This window comes from Sus scrofa, chromosome 6 (assembly GCF_000003025.6).
Source record: "Sus scrofa isolate TJ Tabasco breed Duroc chromosome 6, Sscrofa11.1, whole genome shotgun sequence".
Classification (NCBI taxonomy): domain Eukaryota; kingdom Metazoa; phylum Chordata; class Mammalia; order Artiodactyla; family Suidae; genus Sus; species Sus scrofa.
This window is the reverse complement of record NC_010448.4, coordinates 14936085-14957812: the sequence shown is the minus strand read 5'-3', so window position 1 is coordinate 14957812 and position 21728 is coordinate 14936085. Positions and strand designations below refer to the sequence as shown.

General features: G+C 47.8%; 1 protein-coding gene and 1 long non-coding RNA gene across 10 annotated transcripts in view; one reads left to right on the top strand and one right to left on the bottom strand.

Annotated features, from left to right (window-relative positions):
* DHODH (dihydroorotate dehydrogenase (quinone)) lies at positions 1813 to 14915 on the bottom strand. 2 transcript variants are annotated; one of them, XM_021093829.1, is made up of 9 exons: positions 14828 to 14915; positions 12211 to 12423; positions 10161 to 10360; positions 7750 to 7832; positions 4898 to 5085; positions 4237 to 4350; positions 2960 to 3113; positions 2666 to 2825; positions 1813 to 2167 (listed from the first exon to the last, which is right to left on the bottom strand). In XM_021093829.1, the coding sequence occupies exons 1-9, from the start codon at positions 14846 to 14848 to the stop codon at positions 2113 to 2115; spliced, it is 1188 nt and encodes a 395-aa protein (XP_020949488.1). In that variant the 5' UTR covers positions 14849 to 14915; the 3' UTR covers positions 1813 to 2112. The 2 variants fall into 2 exon arrangements, with proteins under 2 accessions (XP_020949488.1, XP_020949487.1); XM_021093828.1 differs by having other exon boundaries at positions 2666 to 3113.
* Positions 2877 to 21728, top strand: part of LOC102158108 — a 44006-nt gene continuing 25154 nt past the window's right edge. For 2 of the 8 annotated variants that reach the window (XR_002344520.1, XR_002344518.1), the window contains exons 1-6: positions 2877 to 2964; positions 7715 to 7936; positions 9022 to 9149; positions 10537 to 12035; positions 12192 to 12363; positions 20545 to 20652. This is a non-coding gene — a long non-coding RNA (uncharacterized LOC102158108). Of the gene's footprint in view, positions 2965 to 7714; positions 9150 to 10536; positions 12036 to 12191; positions 12364 to 20544; positions 20653 to 21728 lie in introns of all 8 variants that reach the window. The other 6 variants (XR_002344522.1, XR_002344524.1, XR_002344521.1 and 3 more) reach the window with 6 other exon arrangements.

The window sequence follows — 21728 nt, the reverse complement described above, 5'->3', positions numbered from 1 at the left end:
TAAGACAACATTTATTTGGGGGCTATACTGTTTAATTTATCAGTAGATATTCTTTTCATACTAAGAGTCTTTTTTAAAAAAACAGGAGAAAGAGTTCTCGCCACGGTGCAGTGGATTAAGAGTCCAGCTGGAGCGGCTTGGATCTCTACGGAAGTCTGGGTCCAATCCCTGGGTAGACACAGTGGGTTAAAGGATCCGACATTGCCACAGCTGTGGCTCGGGAACTTCCATGTGCTGTGGGTACAACCATTAAAAAAAAAAAAAAAAGCAGAAAAAGATTTTTGAAAAAGGAAGCAGGAGACTGGCTGTGGTTTCTTGCCAGAGAGAGTGGGCAGAGGCTGAGGCCGAGATTAAATAATGAGGCAACAGGACACGTTATCTCTTCAGCAGCTACAGGCATCTTCACAGAGCTACCAAGAAATAAATTAAAAAAAAAAAAAAACCTGTACTGAGACGAAGGGAATGAAGGTAATTTTCTCTTGGTTATGAAGGCGTGGTGACATCAACAGCATTTCCCAGACAAGGTTTCAACGTCTTGTCACCGTTTGCTTTTCAGTTCTGAAAAGGTTAGTGTTTCCGTTTCTTTAGTTCATGGCTAGACTCTTTAGCCTTGTCTGGTATCTTCAAGCATCCCAGGGGCCTGCCCGCCCAGTGGCTTCCTAGTCACAGATATTAAAGCAGGGGGACAGCAAGCCTACCTCCTAATCTCTAAAATTGGAATATTGAAATCTGGACCCACAGTATCTCAAAACATGACTTTGTTTGGATACAGGGCCTTTAACAGAAGTAGTCGAGTTGAAATGAGGTCACTGGGGAGGGTGCTCATTCAGCATGACCAGTGTCCCTTTAGGGAGAGGTCAGGACCCAGACACACGCAGAGGGAAGACCATGTGGGACGCTGAAAGGACAGTCAGCCACCAGCCCTATTCTTGCAACTTGTATCTAAGGTGGAAGTAGTTTCAAAATACGGTTAAAAACTTAAAGATAGAATGAGGAGGAGTTCCCGTCGTGGCGCAGTGGTTAACGAATCTGACTAGGAACCATGAGGTTTCGGGTTCGGTCCCTGCCCTTGCTCAGTGGGTTAATGATCCGGCGTTGCCGTGAGCTATGGTGTAGGTTGCAGCCACGGCTCGGATCCCGCGTTGCTGTGGCTCTGGCGTAGGCCGGTGGCTACAGCTCCGATTAGACCCCCTAGCCTGGGAACCTCCATATGCCACTGGAGCGGCCCAAGAAATAGCAAAAAAAAGACCAAAAAAAAAAAAAGATAGGATGAGGAGTTCCCGTCGTGGCGCAGTGGTTAACGAATCCGACTAGGAACCATGAGGTTGCGGGTTCGATCCCTGCCCTTGCTCAGTGGGTTAAGGATCTGGCGTTGCCATGAGCTGTGGTGTAGGTTCAGATGTGGCTCATCCTGCATTGCTGTGACTCTGGCATAGGCTGGTGGCTACAGCTCCAATTGGACCCCTAGCCTGGGAACCTCCATATGCCTTGGGAAGCGGCCCTAGAAAAAGCAAAATACAAATAATAATAATAATAATAATACAGATAGAATGAAAGAGAGTCAAGCTCCTGGGCAGCCCACTGCAGACCCCAGGGAGCAGAGGCCTAGAAAGACCTGTAGAGTTTGGGTGAAGCCTGTGGCCTTGAGAGAGGGCTGGGATTCAAATCCAGTTTTTTCGTTTTTGTATTTTGGCCACACTGGTGGCATGTGGAAGTTCCCAGGCCAGGACTGAACCCTTGCCACAGCAGTGACCCACGCTGCTGCAGTGACAACACTGCATCCTTACTGCTGCACCACAAGAGAACTCCAAGTCCAGTTTTTAAATGACTTTATTTTATCATGATTTCCCCCCAAATGTCTAATGTCCTTGTAATATTAAAAGATCGTAGAATTTGAATCTAGAAAAAGATCATGGATGCAGTTCATGGTCTGGAAAGAAATTAAAGCCTTGTATTGCTTCTGGTGATTCCTGGGCTTGGCTTTTACAATCCAGCGGGAGGAGGGGCCCTTGTGGTTTGCGGGCTGTGACTCTCCTCTCTCCAACAGCCAGGAAGGCTCGCCTGATTTAGCAGGAAGGTTCCATCCACATCAGGCTTCCCACTGACCTGTCCTCACCTCCGATGATCTGCTCCAATGGCGTCTGTGACTGTGGTAAAACCTTGCTCCCTGGAAAAAGAAAATAAAGCAATTTCAGCAAATTGCGAAAGAAGGGCCCGTTCTTACCGGAAGCCCACGTTCAGCCAGGCTCTGTCTGGTCCCCAGCTGCACCTGCCTCACTCTCCCTAACGCCCTGCCTCCTGCCAGGAATCCACCCAGCTCTTCAGACCAGGAGGGGAATCAGTGTTAAGTACCGACAGCTCCCTGACATCAAGCCAACGATACCGAATCGAATCTGTGGGAATGCGGCCAGAAGCCTCTGGCCTATAAACACCGTTGCCTTGGAAGGTAACCTTGAGTTCCTTGGCGCCAGCTGTCCTTTGCCAAAGAAGCAATGGAGCAATTTCCCCCAGCATTTGGGGTGCGCCCTTCAAATGCTTTCTAAATGAAGACTAAATAGAGACAGGTGAATGGCATCTCCTTGAATTGGGTCACTCAAATCAAGCTGGTGTGAGTTGATACCACATTAACGTCTCCCGGTCCGAGCCGCACGTGACCCCCGCTCACTTCAAAAGGGCCTCCAGCTCGCGCTTGACGCCGCCCACCACTGGCGGCCCGCGGAAGGTGAGCGCCGTGTACAGCTGCACCAGGGAGGCTCCCGCCCGGATCTTCTCCAGCGCGTCCTGCCCGCTGCTGATGCCGCCGACACCGATGATGGGAACGCTGCCTGCAGAGAAGCACCGGCCGCGTGAAGAACTTGGGGCTGTTTGGCTCCAGCCCCGGCCCCCTCCTGAGTGCTGCGGTTCACAGCCCCAGAGCCCGAGCCACGTGGATCTGCAGATGAGGAGGCGGAATTCTTGCCTTGGGTGAGTGCATACATCTCCCGGATGGTTTGCGTTGATAAGTCCCGGAGGGGCCTCCCGCTCAGCCCTCCAGTTTCAGAGCGCAAGGCACCTCGCAGGCTGGCAGGGCGGCTCACTGTGGTGTTCGTGACAATCAGTCCATCGACGCCCAGCTGCAGTGCCAGAGAAAGAGTCCCCTGGTTAGGGCACCCCAGGCTTAGAGAAGCTTCCCTGGGGGTCTGAGCCAGCAGTCGGGCTGGGTACCCACACCTTAAGCCCCCAGATGCAAGAGCTAGAGTTGGCCTCACTACGCTTCTAGGGCAAGTGTCCGGATGAGCCTCAACACGACAGGAGCAACCACCTGTGTAGTTGCCCCAGGTCAGGGTTTAATCTTACAGCCCCCAGGGAGTAAGTGGTGGAACTAGGATTTGAACCCAAGTTTGTTGGACTGTTTGTCTCCAGGACTCTCCCCTAAGACAGAGACCTAGTTTTAGACTGGAGACAGAACACGGCAGTCTGACCAAGATGAAAGGATGCAAGCAGGACCTTAAAGCCCTTGCGGGATGAAGAGGAGGGAGGTGGGAGGAAAACAGGACCCATTCAAACATGTACTTTTCACTATAGACATACCTCGAGCTATTGAACTTCACTGTATCACGCTTTACAGATAGTCAGTTTTTTACAATTGGAAGGTTTGTGGCAATTCTTTGTTGTCAGGTTAGTTTTTTTTCTAATTAAGATAGGTACTTTTTTTTTTTTTTTTTTTTTTTACTATTTCTTGGGCCGCTCCCGCGGCATATGGAGATTCCCAGGCTAGGGGTCCAATTGGAGCCGTAGCCACCAGCCTACACCAGAGCCACAGCAACGCAGGATCCGAGCCGCGTCTGCAACCTACACCACAGCTCACGGCAACGCCGGATCCTTAACCCACTGAGCAAGGGCAGGGATCGAACCCGCAACCTCATGGTTCCTAGTCAGATTCGTTAACCACTGCGCCACGACGGGAACTCCAAGATCGGTACTTTTTTAGCACAATGCTATTGCACACTTACTACAATATAGTGTAAACTTTTATATGCACTGGAAACCAAAAAGTTCATGTGACTCGGTTGACTGCAGTGGTCTGGAACCAAACCAGCAATATCTCCAAGGTATGCCTGTTATGCAGTGAGTGACATCATGACAGACCCAACCAGCCCTCGATATAACAGAAAGGAAACCACAAAGACTGCAGTCTGGCCTAAGCCAGCTGACCTCTGCAGGCAATGAGGGTGTCCCCCAGGCCCTGACACGCACCTCTCTCACCACACTGGCGATATCTTCCTTGTCTTGCGCCGTGAGGTCAGGAGCGATCTTTACCAGCACGGCCGGCTTGTGGGCTACCTTCAAGGCATCCCTCTCCTGTAGCACCTGTAGCAAACATGGAGCCAGAGAGGGGGACCCCAGAGACTGCAGCTGCAGATCAGTTTCCATACCAGCTGTCAAACTAAAGCAGTTTCTCCTTTTCAGGAAACAGCTCTCAGTTATGCTAAAGACCCCATCAAGAAGGATTTTGATTCCTTTCCCCTGCACCAAGGGATACCCCAGAATGAGTCCTTGATATCACTGGCTAATATATTAAGCTTTTAGACTTTGGTTCCTAAAAGAACAGATACTGTCACAAGTACCCTCTGAATGTTCATTCAGTGTGTTAGAGGCTAGTGACAGAGTGGTAAATGAGGGATGTGTGGTCCCTGCTCTCACAGGATGGATTAACAGCAGGGAAAATTGAGCAATTGATCACTACTGAGCACAATCAGTGTCATATAGGGGGTGAGAGGTGAGTGAGGGGTCCTAACTGGGCCCAGTGTTAAGGACAACTCCTTGATAGTGGATAACTGGTGTTGAAGCCTCGCAGTGGAGAATAAACAGGTAGAACAGGCTGGTGGAGTGGGGCCTGTCAGATGTAATTGCCCACCTTGGTCAGCAGGCGGCGCAGCTCAGCCTTCCCCTGAAGGCTCCGCAGCCCAGCTGTGTTGGGACTGGACACATTCACCACCAGGTAGTCAGCCAAGGGGCCCAGGACTCGAACCCCCTCTGCGTAGTCCGAGGCAGCGTCCACCGAGGTCTTATTCTTCCCCAGGTTTATTCCCAGTGGCAGCCCATCTGTAAACATCACGGGTCAGGATTTTATCCCCACACACCATTTCCTGTGCAAGATTCTGAAGCCATCCTTGACTAAACAGCCTTAGAGGCCCTTCCAGCTCCACGTGGGTCCTCCCCTGCCCCAGCTGATAAGCATGAACTGTGCGAGGTGCTGCTGCCTGCTGACCAAGAACCCACCTTCCACCTTTGCAACCACGCTGGGGTATCTACTAGGATGTGTACTGCTTTGTCCCTTTTTTTTTTTAAATTTAGTGAGAAATGGAGAAATGAGGAATGCAAACACTAGTGATAGAGAAAGTAAGCCAATAAAGGCAATGCAACCAAAAAGGAGAAATGAATAGCATGCCAGAGGGGCAAGTGTTTACCCTCAGGGGCTGCTTGTTGGACTTGAGTCGAGTGACTGGGTGTACAGTTGGGAAGAAAAAGCAAAATCAAAGAGGATGCAGAAAATCCTGGAAGATACTTTGAATTCTCAAGACTAAGATGAAGAGGCATAAGGGTCTGATTTCTGCTCTCTGAGAAGGATCTCTCCCTAGTGAGCACAAGCCTAGTGCTCCCGGGACAGCCCTGATGACCCCTGAAGCCTCAGCACGACTACTCAATTTGTGTTTTCTCAATTTGCACACTAATAGGGTCACTTCCCTTGACTCTTTTTTTTTTTTTTTTTTTATAACTGCCACACCTGCGATATATAGAAGTTCTCGAGCTAGGGGTAGAATCCAAGCTGCAATTGCCAGCCTAGGCCAGAGCCACAGCAATGCCAGATCCTAGCGGCATCTGCAACCAATGCCGGCGGCAACACCGGATACTTAATGCAGTGAGTGAGGCTGGGATCAAACCTGCATCCTCGTGGCTACTAGTTGGGTTCTTAACTCGCTGGCCACATTACTTTAAAATCCAGGGAATTAATCACCTGACTTGAATTTTCAACTTTGAGAAAAAGGCTTTTCAGAAACCTGCTCTGTGGGAAAGCAAGGGCTTCTATGTATTTCTCCTAAGGCTAAAATGTATCCATGGTACCAGCTGATTTTTTTTTTTTTTTTTTTTTTTTCCACTTGTTGGCTGGAAAAAGACCTGGGACACCCAGTAAAAGTGTCAGGTCAGGAAGGATCAAAAACAACATCCAGTCCTGCTCACTGCCTTCCCATACCCTCAGTATAATCACCTGTTTTAACATCAGCCCGAAAGTCAATAAGATTGATGCAGCTAGGTCCATGGGTGGGGGGCGGGGGTGTGGAAGCCCGTGAGACAAGTTATGTAACAAGCTCTCCAAGCTTCTCCAATCAAGTGAAGATGCCTTGGAAGTGCTAACTCTTGTCCACACAGGTAAAAAGGCTTAAAAGAGCAGCACTTGGATGTAGCTGATGGGTCTTGCACTAGTAGTCATTTGCCCAAAATGAGAAGATTTTGAGACAAAACTGATGAATGACTCCATCCCCAAGGGCACTACTGCTTGTAACAACTCGAACTACTTGGTACGGTGCTAGCATTAGCTGCCTTCAAGGCTTCTACCAGTTGGTAAACAGGATGCACAGAGTTCTGCGATGGGCTGCTTTTCACCAAAACAAATGCAAGCATCAGAGTAGGGGGAGGGGAGAGGCAAAGACGAACAGGGGAGCCAAGTGCTACAACGGTCCCTGTGGACAATGAAGGGAGACAAGGTAGGAGAGGACCACAAACCACCTGCGTCCCCCGATGGGAAGGTCTGCAGGACAGCGGGGTCTGGCTCTACCAGAGCTGGGGAGTCCAAACAAGGTCACTTCCTACTCCACAGATCGGAGGTTGCTAACTGCCTTGCCCCCCGCCCCTTTTTTTCTTTTTTGCCACACAGGCAGTATGTGGGAATTCCTGGGCCAGGGATTGAACCTACGCCGCACAGCAGCAACCAGAGCCACAGCAGTGAGAACGCAGGATCCTCAACCTGCTAGGTCATCAGTGAACTCCCTGCCTCGGCCCTTTTAACCTTGCTTCCTGAAATGACTCCCATATATATGCAAAGGTTTTTCTCCTCCCACCACCAAGATGTCTAATGAGGCTAAACTCCACAGAGGAGGTCCAGAGGGGCCACAAGGAAGGTGGTTGAGAGACAGAGGGAGGGGAGGGAGGGCGGGCCCCAGGTAATGCGAATCAGCACTTCAGGAGGCAGCCTTCAAAAATGCCTGGTGTTTCTGAACACGTGAAGGATATTTGCCCAAGGCCAGGAGTGCTTATTCCTGAGTGAGGAAGCATGTGAGTAATTTAAGTGCTGTTCTTTATGCTTCACTGTATTCACTAATGCATCTAGGATTAACCTGTGTCATTTTATATAACGGAGAAAGGACAAGAGAGCAGGACGCGGGAAGATGGCGCGCAGGCCCTGCTCCATCTCCACCGCCTACGTGCTCACAGGCGCTGCCTGCTTCCAGGCTGCCTCAGTTAGGACCTCACACAGGTTATGTAACGAGGTAGGAACCAAGTGCATCTTTGCTCAATTGTGAAATTCACTTAAAAGCTTGAAAGCTGTCGTCAAGCCAAGAAAATCTCTCTGGGAGAGGAGCCCTGACCTGCAGTGTTTTTCCTATTGCTCAACCATGTTGATTTTTACCAGGAATGTTCTGGACTTTCTCCTGCATGTTTCCTTCCTTTCCAGTGGAGGAAAGGCCCTCTAATGCGGTGCCGCCGTACCTTCTGTGAGCCTGGCCTGCGTCTGCTGCCTGGCCCGTAACCTGTGTTCCACCACTGAGAGCCCGTGACTGTTGAATCCGTATCTGTAACACAGAAGAGGATGGGGAGGGGACAAGGTTAGAGCCCTCAGGTGGAAAGCAAGGACTCTGGAGAGACAGCTATGCGGCTGTTTTCAACATCTACTTAGGTTTGTTTGGGGTTTTTTGTTTTGGTTTTGTTTTTGCTTTTTGTCTTTTGTCTTTTTAGGGCTGCACCTACGGCATATGGAGGCTCCCAGGCTAGGAGGTCGAAACAGTTACAGCTGCCGGCCTACACCACAGACACAGCAATGCAGGATCCAAGCCGCATCCGCAACCTGTACCATGGCTAACGGCAACACTGGATCCTTAACCCACTGAGTAAGGCCGGAGATAAAACCTGCATCCACATCGATCCTAGTCGGGTTTGTTAACCACTGCGCCGTGATGGGAGCTCCTACTTAAGACTTTATAAGCTGAAAAGAAAAAATCAATTTTTAGCCTTCTAAACATCCTTGGAACTCCTAGAGAACATGCCAGAACACCATCAAATGCAAAAGGAAAGATGAAAATGGGCCAACTAGCCCTGTAATCAGCCCTGTCAGGGTACAGCCCACTCCTCCTTACTCCCCGCTGCCCCACCTGCCCCCACCCCAGCGGGGCCCTCACCCCGCTGATAACCCATCTTCCCACCTGCCTGTGCCCCAAGAACGTGCCTCCTGGAACCCATCCTGCTGCCCCCTTTCCCCATCCTTTCTGCCTGTTAAATGGCTTCTTCCTGGCCCAGGTCAAAGGCTCTCCCCCTCCTTGCATAGATCTCTCAGCCACAAATGATTGCTCACCCGCTGGCATTCCTGAAGCGCGTCATACCTCTTTCTCTTGGCTCAGGAGGTGTGTGTGTGCTTCAGTTCCCCTACTGGGTTACGGCTGAGAACAAGGGACTTCTGCCTCTGTGTCTAGTGGCAGATAATGGCGATGTGTCCCTTGTCCTTGAAACAAGCAGGATAAAACAGGATATGCAGGCCAATTTAACTTCCCTTACGCCAGCCTCCCAGGAGGTCACTGATGGTTTCAAAGGTGCCCATCAAAATCCCCTCCAGGAGGCTCTCAAAATTCTGTTATCAAAACAGAACTTCTTCACTTGCTGAGTTGGCTGTCATGAAAACTGCCAGGGATTATGAAGAGAAGGGCTTTACACACTTTTGAAGGATGTCTCCTCCTAAAAGCAGCTGTCTATACCAATTAAATTTTCCAGGTACTAAAGCAGAGGTCTGAGCAGAGCTACTAGTCACATGTGGCTGTGGAGCATGTGAATCCGGCCAGTCCAACCTGAGAGCTATTAGGAAAACAGCGCATTTCAAGATTTGGGACAAGTAAAAGAAGGTAAATAGCTCATCATGTTTGTACTGCTCATATGCCAAAATTACAATATTTAGAATAAAGTATTATTCAGTATAACTACTGCAAATAATAAATAGAATACATTATTGTGAGTTCCCTTTGTGGATCAGTGGTTAACAAACCCAACTAGTGGTTAACATGGGTTCAATCCCTGGCCTTGCTCAGTGGGTTAAGGATCCTGCATTGCCGTAAGCTATGGTGTAGTGCAGACAGGGCTCGGATCCTGTGTTGCTATGGCTGTGGTGCAGGCCGGTGATTCAACCTTGAGGTCTAGTAGGTACAGCTCCGATGCAACCTCTAACCTGGGAACTTCCAAATGCTGCAGGTCTGGCCCTAAAAAATCAAATATATATATATTCACCTATTTCTTTTTACTATTTTCTTGTGGCTATTAGAATTTTTTAAACCCAGTGAATTGTATTATATTTATAGTTGTATAACTATCATCTCAACCCAGTTTCACAGCATTTCCATCTCCATCCCCGAGCCCATCTCTCCCTCCACCCCCAACCTGTCTCCTTTGGTAACCGTAAGTTTTTCAAAGTCTCAGTTTGCTGTTCTGCAAATAAGTGCATGTACCCTTTTTTTAGATTCCACATAGGTGATAGCATATGATGTTTGTGTCCCACTGTCTGACTTCACTTTTAATATGATTATTAGAATATTTGCAATTATATACATGGCGGAGCTGGGCAAAGGCACTGCAGTAACAGTGTAGGAAAAGCACCAACTCTAAAGTAACAGAGGCCAAAATCCATACCCATGTTCTCCTGCTGCTTCTGACACTAGCTAAGTTGTGTAGCTCTCTGAGCCTCGTCGGGTGTCTGTGTTAAACTGAAATCATAAAACCTGTTTTCGTGCTTACACAGAGTGGAAGCTAAGCAAGGCTCCCAAACACTCCAAGTAACAGAAAAATGCCCATCTTGCGTGACATAAAAAGCCCGGAGTGCCCGGCTAGGAAGAAGGCCGCCTTACCTTTGTTGGCTCACCTACCTGTTAATGATGGCTTGGTCCTCGGGGAGGCGGAAGACCCTGGGTCTGGGGTTTCCCTCCTGAGGTTTGGGGGTAACACTGCCTATCTCAACAAAACCGAAGCCCATCTTGTAAAGGCCATCCACAGCTTCCCCGTGCTTATCAAATCCTGCAGCGATTCCTACTGGATTTCGGAATTTATGTCCCAGGACTCTCACTTCCTAAGGAGCGGGAGACAAAGTTACCGGCACACAGGGCTATGCTGGTATCTCTCAAAACATGTTCACCAGCACACCTGCATCCTGCTTGTTAAACATCCGATCCCAGGGCCCATCCCTGGACCAAGGAATCAATCTCTGGGGCAGGATGGAACTCTGATGGCTTCTATTTTTAACAGTGCTCTCCAGGTGATTCTGATGCCAGCCAGTTTGAGAACCATCAGGCTTTATCATCACTGAGGAGAAAAACAGCATTTCCCCTATTGAGCAGGAGAAGGGTGCTGTCTTTTCCAGTTACAGTTAAGAATTGCACCTTCTTAGCCATTTTCCTTGGTGGATGAGAGTGGCTGGTTGGTTTCATCCCCCAAATAGTACTACTGTGAACCAGTGAGGCAGCAAAACCCTTTAATCATTTTAGTAAGGCAGCCCCCACTCTCCCCCTCCTCAGGCAGCTGATAGGAAGCCCCAGCAGTGTCCCCTTGACTCCTGAGGGTATGAGAGGGAGGAGAGCACTGGGCCAGGCAGAACCTGCTGCTGGGCCCCAGAACCAGAGGGGGCTGGAGGCAGGTTCCTCCCTGGTAGATGTGTGTGGGTGGGGGATTCCAGTTTGTTAGGCCAGAGTGAAAGTGACCGGGGCCTATTTACTGTCAGGTCCAGCCAGAGTCCTGAATGGTTCACGATTCCCACCTGATGGAGTCAACGAATCAAGTAGCAAGACCCAGACGTGAAAAGGTTGGAGAAGAATCGGGGTATCATAAAGCCAGCGGTTGACGATGGAATCGCCACTGTCAGCTGATGTGGCAGGAAGGCCTGTGCCGGAACTGGCAAGGGTCCAGGGTGGGCACCCTCTGCTCTTGGAAGCAGGAGGAAGAAAGGCTGCCCCCCAAAAGTGGGGAAACCAAGCTGAGAGTGTGCCTCAGGGGCTGGGTGGCAGGGAGGGTGGCTGTACAACAGGTCCTCCAGGGAGCCTACAGTCCTCATGCCCAGCGATGGAGGTCAGATGGGGCTGGCATGAGGCCAGAGCCTCTGTGTAGAGGGACCCCCCCTGCTTTGCCAAAGGTCTCTTTATGCCACTTGGCTTTGAGGAAAGACCTACCTTAGTACCCGTTTTCTCGAACGGAAAGGAATACAATGAGGATTTTCACCTCTTGAAAAAAAAGGTGACACAACTGCTGAAAACTTTAAGACGGGAAGTAAACGAGATTCTAAAATGAAAAGGGAAAATGGAGAAAAGGCCTCTTGGATAAAGTAACCCTTCCCCAAGGAGGTGAGTGCTGCTTGTTGATGTTGTCTTCATGCTCATAATCCTTGTAATCCCCCCCCACCCCCAATTTGGTAAGAAGCCTCTCAAAACTGTCAAGAGATGAGGACGTGGAGGCTTCCACATTGTTAGCTGCAGAGACCCCAGCACACAGAAAAGTAGGGGACCCATGCTGGGGCCTGTGTGTTGAATGAAGCACGGAATGAGGCTGGGACAGGAGCTGCATGCTCTCCTCGAAGGGCTTGGCTAGACGTGCTGACGTCATGTTAGATGCTGGCACGCTTCCCTTTTCAGCAGAAGTGAGCCCCAAGCTACTGAGACCTCGGCCAGGCAAATGGTGGCCAAGGGGACAGATGCCAAGCCAGATTCCATGGGTTTGAATCCTGGCTCTGCCACTTTCCAGCTGTGTGCCTTTGGGTAAGTCGCTTAACTACCCTGTGCCTCAGTGTTCCTGATCTGTAGATGGGGATGACTCTTGGAGGGGCTAACCTGGGGCTCTAGTTTTCAAGAGGATCAGCCCCAGCTGAATACATTAGGGGACTCTGACCTTGACCCTTGTATCTATTGCCCAAGGTGTTACAGGAGCACCTACCAGCATGTCAGAGTCTTGAAACGTGGCCCGAGGAAGGAGCCCCAGGGATGTGAAGCGAATGGCCAGCCTGTGAGCTGTCTCTGGGTCTAGCAGCCCCTGCAGAGCCGGCATCAGGAGTTCCCTGTAGAAACGCTCATCCCCCGTGGCTGTCAGGTAGGAGGCGAAGAGAAGTCCTCCGCCCCCCAGGATCACCATGGCATCCTGGGCCCGCTTCTGGAAAAGAGAGCCAGTGGGTCCCCCTCAGGGTGAGGCTGCAGCACCCTCTCGGAGCCCTTTGCACAGAGAGGACATGACCGCCTTTCGTGGGAAGCCGTGTCCCTTGCCTTGGGATAACCCTGGTCTCCTCCGTTTCTGCCTCACGGTCGGAGGCTGTATCTCCACTTGTGCTGACACACATTCCTCTGGCCGAGGGCCTGCAGGCTAGAGGTTTCAAGAGGGGCAGTACTGCCCTCTAGGGACATGCGGTAGGCATCTGGAGGAGAATGCTAATCCTTTTAGTGAGCAGCAACCAGCAAAGTCAGAATTGTCTCCAACCCGTATGACATTTGAACATCCTACTGACATTCACTAGGTAAAAATAGCTGAGCCTAGAGCCACCAACTCTATTTATTGTATTTATCAACACAATCTCCTGTGTGTGGTTTTGTTGTTTGTTTTGTTGTGCTGTTGTTGAGTTTTAGGGCCACACATATGGCATATGGAAGTTTCCAGGCTAGGGGCTGAATAAGAGCTGCAGCTGCTGGCCTTCACCACAGCCACAGCCATGCAGGATCCAAGCTGTGTCTACAACCTATACCACAGTGCACAGCAACGCCAGATATTTAACCCACTAATGGAGGCCGGGGATCAAACCCGCATTCTCATGGTTACTAGTCAGGTTTGTTACTGCTGAGCCACAATGGGAATGCCTACTCCTGTCTGGTTTTCATCTGCATTGACTTTCTAGGAATGCAGTTACCTTGTAGATTAATGAATGACTGTACTGTTTTGCACAGAATGTTACCAAGAATCACTCACCATTTCAGAAAATCCCATCTAGAATGGTTCAGTGCTTTGCTTGAGTTTGACAATAAAATGTACCTGTCACACTAGAATTTCTAAGTAGAGGTTTAAACACCAGACTCATTACCTAGGTGACTCATGCCCTACCATTTATGGGTCAAAATACATATTTTATTATAAATTCATTTCTGTTTTACATCCAAGTTAGGACATTACATTTCAAGATAACAAAGTTGCAAAAAAAAAAATTTTTAAAGGACTGTCGGGTCTTCTAGGATCAAGCTCAGATGTTGCTCATAATGCTTTTCTCTATCACTGCCAGATGCTGAATTACTAATCCATTAATGCGATCATTCAGTGCATAGTGACTGAACAAAGATGGCCTAAACCTACCAGGCCCTGTCTTTTTTTTTTTTTTTTTTTTTTTTTTTTTTTTTTTTTGTCTTTTTTGCCATTTCTTGGGCCGCTCCCTCGGCATATGGAGTTTCCTAGGCTAGGGGTCGAATCAGAGCTGTAGCTGCCAGCCTACGCCAGAGCCACAGCAATGCTGGATCCGAGCCATGTCTGCAACTTACACAACAGCTCACAGCAACACGGGATCGTTAACCCGCTGAGCAAGGACAGGGATCGAACCCGAAACCTCAGGGTTCCTAGTCGGATTCACTAATCACTGAGCCACGACGGGAACTCCTATCAGTCCCTGTCTTAATGAGAAAGTACAACCTCAGGAGGAGACAAATCGATGATCATGCAGACGTAACTGTGACAGTGCTATGAAAAAGAGCAAAGGGTGATGGCAGAACCTACCCAATCTGAGAGGTAAGAGAAAGGCTTCCTTGAGGAAGTGCCTTAAAGCCGATGTTCATAGGATAAATAGAAGTTACTTTGGGATGGCTGTGTGTACAGGGGATGGGGATGGCTGTGTGTACAGGTTTTCTCTCTGGCTGCACAGGAAAATGAGCTGCATCCAAGTAATGAGGGATGGGGAAAGGTTTATCTGGAACCAAGGAGTGAGGAAAAGTATGGCTTAAAAAGCTGGGGAGACAGGCAGGGATTTTTGGCCAGCATAAAGATGTGTTTTGTTCCCTAAACAAGGGAGTAATAAAGACCTAATCCGATGTGCCTTTAAGGATCATTCCTAGCCATCAACATAGCTGCAGCAGTTACTTTCTTGCTTCTAGACTCCAGATTGTAGGAACGCCCCTCAGGTCGATCAACAAATAGCTGAGCGCCGTTACACAGACCCTGCCCTAAAATTTTATCTAAAGGGGTTGGGGCCGTGTCTTACTAAAGTTAGTTCCAGGTTGGATCCAACACAGGGGGCTAGGCGGTCCTGTATTCACTAGCGTCCCTATGCCAGGCTTAACAAAGGCCCGAGTGCGCTGACACAGATCGGCTTACATTTGCCATTTACACACAGTGACCAAGCACACGTGTAAATGCACACGCACGATCATTTGCAGCTGCCCTCACAGTCAGACAATGTGCCAAAGAGGTCTATGCTCTTGGAGCGCCTCTGGTCCACACCTGGCCCAGGCTAGCCCTCCATCCTCCCCTCGGTCCGCATCCCAGTAGTCCTCCCTCTCAGCTGTACATCAGCACCAGCTGGACTCACTTTGAGCTGTCGCCACGCCATGCTTCTTCCTCCACTGGGCCCGCCTCTGTCTCGTTTCCATTGGAGAGGATGGTGGTGAGTCCTCTAATCCCCGCCCCTTTTCCGACTCACCAATCGCCGGGCAGGAGGGTGGGGCTGGCTTCCTCCGAGGCGGGAAAAGGCCCTGCTCTGCCCTTAGGAGCTGGTTGGACGCTTTGCGCGATGATCACGCCTCTTCCGCCAGCAAATTCGACCTCCCGGCGTCTGGGCGGAGAGTCGCCCAGGGGCAGAGCGCTCAGCTAGGGCGCGTGCGAACTCTTCTGTGGTTTGTAATCTGGACGTTCTGACTGCTTACTGGTTGGTTCTTTGAGTCTGAACAACACTCTAACCAGTTTTTTTTGGATCATTTAAGTTAAACATTTTGGTGGAGTGCTTGTGCTTTAGGTAAAGAATGGATTGAGAGTATATCTGGGAGTTCCCATCATGGCTCAGTGGTTAATGAATCTGACTAGGAACCATGAAGTTGCGGGTTCGATCTCTGGCCTCACTCAGTGGCTTAAGAATCCGGCAACTGAGCTGTGGTGTAGGTCGCAGACACAGCTCGGATCTGGCGTTGTTGTGGCTCTGGGCTAGGCCAGTGGCTACAGCTCCGATTAGACCCCTAGCCTCCCTAAAAAGAACGAAAGACACCCCCCCCAAAAAAAAGCCTAAAACGTATGTATGTTTATAAGGGTGTCAGGAAATGAAGACTTACTGAACTTTGAAAACTGAAAATGTCCTGGCACCAATCTCATTGTAGCCCCGACTGAGTCCTCTGCTCAGAAAGCTTGTACCTAAATAGCAAACTCTTATTTTCTTGGTATTTGAAACGTTTTAGTTCCCACTACTGACCCTCCCCATCCCCCCCCCCCACAGAGAGCATTATTTCTTTATAAAGCTGCTGTCTCACTTCTATGTGTTTATTCTGATGGATTCATCTGCCAAGGTGCCTATTTTCATCTTTTTTTTTAATATTTGTTTTTTTTTAACTCGGGGAATATTAAATTGAATTGTACAACCATCATCACAACCTAACTTTATGTTTCTGTCCCAAATCCACAGCCCATCTCTCCTGGCCCCAACCTGCCCCTTTTTAAGGTTTTTAAATGTCTGTGAGTCAGTTTGTCTTGGGCAAATAGCATATTGTATCCTTTTTTTAAAATTACTTATTTAATCTTTTTAGGGCTGCATCAGTGGCCTATGGAGGTTCCTATGCTAGGTGTGAAATCTGAGCTGTAGCTGCTGGGTAGTCATCTTGGTTGGAGGTTTTTTCATCACGTTAAGCATATCATGCCACTCCCTTCTGGTCTGCAGAGTTTCTGCTGAAAAATCTGCCATAACCTTATTGGGGTTCCCTTGTATGTTATTTGTTTCTTTTCCCTAGCTGCTTTCAATATTTTCTGTTTGTCTTTAATTTTGGTCAGTTTGATTAATACGTGTCTTGGGGCATTCCTCTTTGAGTTTATTTTATATGGTAACTCGTTGTGCTCCCTAGATTTGAGTGAGTGGTTCCTTTCCCACGTTAGGGAAGTTTTTGGCTATTATCTCTTCAAATATTTTTTCTGTCCCCTTCTCTCTCCTTCTTCTGTCACCCCTATAGTACAGATGTTGGTGCGTTTAACATTGTCCCAGAGTTCTCTGAGACTCTCTTCATTTGTTTCCAATGTTTTTTCTCTTTTCTGTTCCACATCCAACTGTATTTCCCCTAATCTGTCCTCCACCTCGTTTATTCGTTCTTCTGCCTCCTATATTCTGCTGTTAGCTGCTTCTAGTGAATTTTTCATTTCAGTTATTGTATTTTCCATCTCTGCTTAAGTTTTTTTTTTTTTTTTTTTTGGTCTTTTTGTCTTTTTGTTGTTGTTGTTGTTGTTTCTTGGGCTGCTCCCGCGGCATATGGAGGTTCCCAGGCTAGGGGTTGAATCGGAGCTGTAGCCACCGGCCTACGCCAGAGCCACAGCAACGCGGGATCCGAGCCGCGTCTGCAACCTACACCACAGCTCACGGCAACGCCGGATCGTTAACCCACTGAGCAAGGGCAGGGACCAAACCCGCAACCTCATGGTTCCTAGTCGGATTCGTTAACCACTGCGCCACGACGGGAACTCCTCTCTGCTTAAGTTTTATGTTTTATCTCTTTGCTCAGTGTTTCCCATAAATTATCCATCTTTGTCTCCAGTTTATTTCCAATGTCTTGCATCATCTTCAGCATCAATGGTCTAAAGTCTTTTCCCTGGAGGCTGAGAATCTTCTGATGACTTAGCTGTTTTTCTGGGTTTTTTTCTTTCTCCCTCATCTGAGTTATAATTCTGCCTTTTCATTTTTACAGGTTTTTGGTGTGGTGATCTTTTTACAGATAATAGAGTTGTAGCCTCTTACTTCTGGCGTCTGCCCCCCTTGTGGCTGAAGTTGATACAGGGCAGGCTTGCTGTAGGCTTTCTGATGGGAGTGGCTGGTGCCTGCCCTTTGGTCTGGGGAGCTGATTCCTATCCCTCTGGTGGGTGGGGCTTTGTCTCTGGGTGAGATTAGAGGCAGCTGTGTGCCTGGGGGCGGGGGGTCTTGGGGCTGCCAGTTTACTGAGGGGTGGGGCTGTGATCCCACCTGGATTGTTGTTTGACCAGGGGCTTCTCAGTGCTTATGGGTGGAGCCAGATTTTCCCAAAATGGCCACCTCCAGAGAAAGGCATGCTGCTGAATATTCCCAAGAGCTTTGCTTCCAATGTTCTTCCCCCACAACAAACCACATTCACCCCTGTTTTCCCAGGAGGACCTCCACGAACTGAGTCAGGTCTGACCCAGATTCCTATGGAGACTTGCTTTGCCCTGGGACCCAGTGCATGTGAAAGTCCGTGTGTGCCTTTTAAGAATGAGGTCTCTGTTTTCCCCAGTCCCGTGGAGCTCCTGTGCACAAGCCCCACTGGCCTTCAATGCCAGATGCTCCAGGGGCTCTTTCTCCCAGTGCCAGATCCCCACATGTTAGGTTTTAATGTGGGGCTCAGAACTTTCACTCCTGTTAGGTGAGTCTCTGTGATACAGTTACTTTCCAGTCTGTGGGGCGTCCCACCTAGGAGGTATGGGGTTGCTTATATCACGTAATCACCCCTGCTACCTTTTGATGTGGCCTCATCTTTGTCTTCTAGAGTAGAATATATTTTTGAAAGTTTCCAGTCCATTTGGTTGAAGATTGCTCAGCATTTGGTTGTGAATTTTGTTGTTTTTAGGAGAGAAGTTGAGCCCCAGTCCTACTATTCCACCATATTAAAAAAGAAAGGGGGGGGGAGCCCAGGATTGATGAAAGTGTCTTGGACCAGACTGTAGCCATGGATGAATTCTACTGTCAGAATTGTTTAATCCTTGTAGTAAAGAAATTTTCTTAGCATGATTCTGATTTTTGCCTCGAATGTGATGTTACATGTATACATTTTTCTTGGCTCAGGAAAGTTTTATTCTACGTTTATCCCCTCTAGTTCATTTGCTCTGATTTTGTCCATAAGAAATACCAGTTATCCCTGTAGTATCCGATGGTTTCTGCCCTCCATGTTTTTCCTGTCTAGAGAACGCCTCACACTGACCTTGCGTACCGCTGATACGACTTTTCCACGAGTCCTGTTGTGTGTTACCTCCAACATGGATTTTAAGTTTTCTGTAGCATTTTTGGTTTTCTTAAAATCCTCAAATACCATTAATTCTCTTTTAATCTACCTCATTCTTGTGCATTTTAGCTTCACTTTGTTTATCTTCTAAGTCTTTCTGTTTCAATTAAGGACGTTTGATGGCTTTCTGAAGTGTTTTCCTGGATTTTGCTGTTCATAATTTTCAGAGGTGTACATTTTCCTCTGAGTCTTTTGGAGGCAATTCCCAGGTTCTGAAGTGCTATTAGTAGGCTTCCTTTTGTTTATTTTTCCCTATCTTTAAGGCAAGATGTGCCAAAACAATGTTTGTCTACGAATAAGAAATTGGATCACCCTAAGATGAGCAGCCTTTTGGCTTGTTTAGTGGTCATAAGCCCTCACTGGATCTGCAGTTGAAGTTCAGGGTCAGTTCCCTCTGCTCAGGGAGCGATCATCCTAATGACCCGAATCTGAGGTGCTGGTTTAGTGAATTCTACGTTCATAACTTCAGTTTGCATGTTGTTGGATACTAGTACACCCATTCTCCAGATGAGAAAACAAAGAGGTTAAGTCACTTGCTCAAGGCTACATACTTTTAGTAAAGACAAGCCAGCTCTGGACCCCAAGTCTTTGACTCAGAATCCAGTTTCTGGAGTTCCCATCGTGGTGCAGTGGTTAATGAATCCGACTAGGAACCAGGAGGTTGCGGGTTCGGTCCCTGCCCTTGCTCAGTGGGTTAAGGATCCAGCGTTGCCATGAGCTGTGGTGTAGGTTGCAGACGCGGCTCGGATCCCATGTTGCTGTGGCTCTGGCGTAGGCCAGTGGCTACAGCTCCGATTCAACCCCTAGCCTGGGAACCGCCATATGCCGCGGGAGCAGCCCAAGAAATAGCAACAACAACAACAACAACAACAAAAAGACAAAAGACAAAAAAAAAACAAAAAAAAAAAGAATCCAGTTTCTTTCTTCAATCCTCCATCCTGCTCATTTGGTAGGAAAAAAACATGGCATCTGGTCAGGAGAACCTCTCAGAACAGTGGTAGCTGCAGCGAGTTTTGCTGCTAAACACACAGCTCAGTCCAGTGAACAACAGAAGGAATGGTAGAAGAAGAGAGGGGGCAAAGTAGGCTTGCTATAGCCAGGTCACTTTGAACGAGTCTAGAGGCTTATGCCTTGAAAGAAGTCAACTTAATAAATTCACAGCAAATAGGCATATTCATACCCTGATAGTGCCCTCAGATCAGCTTTCTTACTGGAAAATATGGAAAAGAAAATGAAAGCAAAAATGGTGATCTGGTCAAATGTTGTAAATGATCATTTTCTCAAAGTCTATCAGAAGTACCCTCTACCTGGAGTTTCCAACATGGCTCAGTGGAAATGAATCGGACTCGCATCTCTGAGGATGAAGGTTTGATCCCTGGCCTCTCTCAGTGTGTTAAGGATCCAGTGTTGCCATGAGCTGTGGTGTAGACCTCAGATGTAGCTTGGATCTGGCATTACTGTGGATGGGGTATAGGCCAGCAGCTACAGCTCCAATTGGATCCCTAGCCTGGGAACTTCATATGCGAAGGGTGTGGCCCTAAAAAAACAAAAAGGAAAAAAAAAAAAAAAGAAATATGCTCTGGGAGTTCTCTTGTGGTGCAGTGGGTTAAGGATCCTGTGTTGTCACTGCTGTGGTGTGGGTTCGATCCCTGACCTGAACTTCCACATGCCTCAGGTGTGGAAAAAAAATAAAAGAAAAAAGAAATAAATATGCTCTTGACTAATTAAGAGCTTCTCCTTCGGGTAAAATTATGAGGCAGATAGAGCTGCAGTAATGTTTATATTCTGATGACTTTGTAATTGATCTAACTTTATTTTCATAGAAGTTTTGGCTCTTGGTAGAGTCAGCAAGGGGTTGGACCTTAACGATGTGATGGTTCTGCTCCAGGATTCTGGCTTTGTCGGCAGGTGCATCAGCAGTGGAAAAGGATCACTTTGATTTACTGTATTCAACACTTTGCATTGTTTTTAGCCAATAATAATCAAGTAAAATAGAAATACTTGTATCCCAGACTTTTCAACTTAACCGACTTTCTTTTTCCTATTGTAGCCACTCATCTTTCAACCCTGTGTCACCAGCCTGCTTATGCCAATCTCGTCAGTACTTTCTTACCCTCATGGTGCACATCTTGGAATATTCCTCTCTTTGACACTCCTGGTGAGTCCCCTGCCAGAATTCTACTCTGTCTTGTTGAGTGCTCTGGATATAGTTGACTAAAAAGGATAGGAAAGTACTTAAGTGCAAAAAAAATCAGTTTTGGTGGATGCTTTATTAAAGAACTTTTTTTTTTTTTTTTTGTCTTTGTGCCTTTTCTAAGGCTGCTCCTGCGGCATATGGAGGTTCCCAGGCTGGGGTCTAATCAGAGCTGTAGCCGACGGCCTACACCATAGCCACAGCAACATGGGATCTGAGCCATGTCTGTGACCTACACCACAGGTCACGGCAACGCCAGATCCTTAACCCACTGATCGAGACCAGGGATTGAACCCACACCTCGTGGATTAATTTCTGCTGCACCATAATGAAACTCCTTCTTTGTAGTTTTGATGTGCATTTTTCCAATAACTAGTGATGATGAGCATTTTTCCATGTGCCCATCGGCCATCTTTATGTCTTCTTTGGAGAAGTATCTATTTAGGTCTTTGCCTGTTTTTCCAATTGGGTTGTTTGGTTCTTTGATGTTGAGTTGTACGAGTTGTTCGTGTATTTTGGAGATTAATCCCTTGTCAGTTGCATCATTTACAGTTATTTTCTCCCATTCCGTAGGATGTCTTTTTTTTTTTTTTTTTTTATGGTTTGCTCTGTTGTGTCAAGGCTTTTCAGTTTGATTGGATCCCATTGGTTTTATTTTTGTTTTTATTTCTATTACCTTGAAAGACAGACAGAAGATAACATTTATAAGGTTGATGTTGTGTTGATGTTGATACTGTGTTGAGTAAAAGTGGTGGGAGTGGGCATCCTTGTCTTGTTCCACATTTTGTCAGGAAGGCTTTTGCCTTCTCTCCGTTGAGTATTATATTGGCTGTGCATTTGTCGTAAATGACTTTGCTTATGTTAAGGTATGTTCCCTCTGTACCCACTTTTATCATGAATAGATGTTGGATTTTGTCAAATGCTTTTTCTGTGTTTATTGAGATGATCATGTGGCTTTTGACTTTGCTTTTGTTAATGTGGTGTATGATGTTGATTCATTTGCATATGTTGAAGCATCCTTGTGAACTGGGGATGAAACC

Excerpts from the sequence above, each read along its gene's own strand:
- DHODH (XM_021093828.1), bottom strand. The coding sequence starts at position 14,848 with ATGGCGTGGCGACAGCTCAAA. Across the intron at positions 7,833-10,160 it reads GACCAAGCCATCATTAACAG|ATACGGATTCAACAGTCACG; the intron begins GTAGGTGAGCCA and ends TCTGTGTTACAG. Across the intron at positions 3,114-4,236 it reads TCGCCAGTGTGGTGAGAGAG|CTGGGCGTCGATGGACTGAT; the intron begins GTGCGTGTCAGG and ends CTGGCACTGCAG.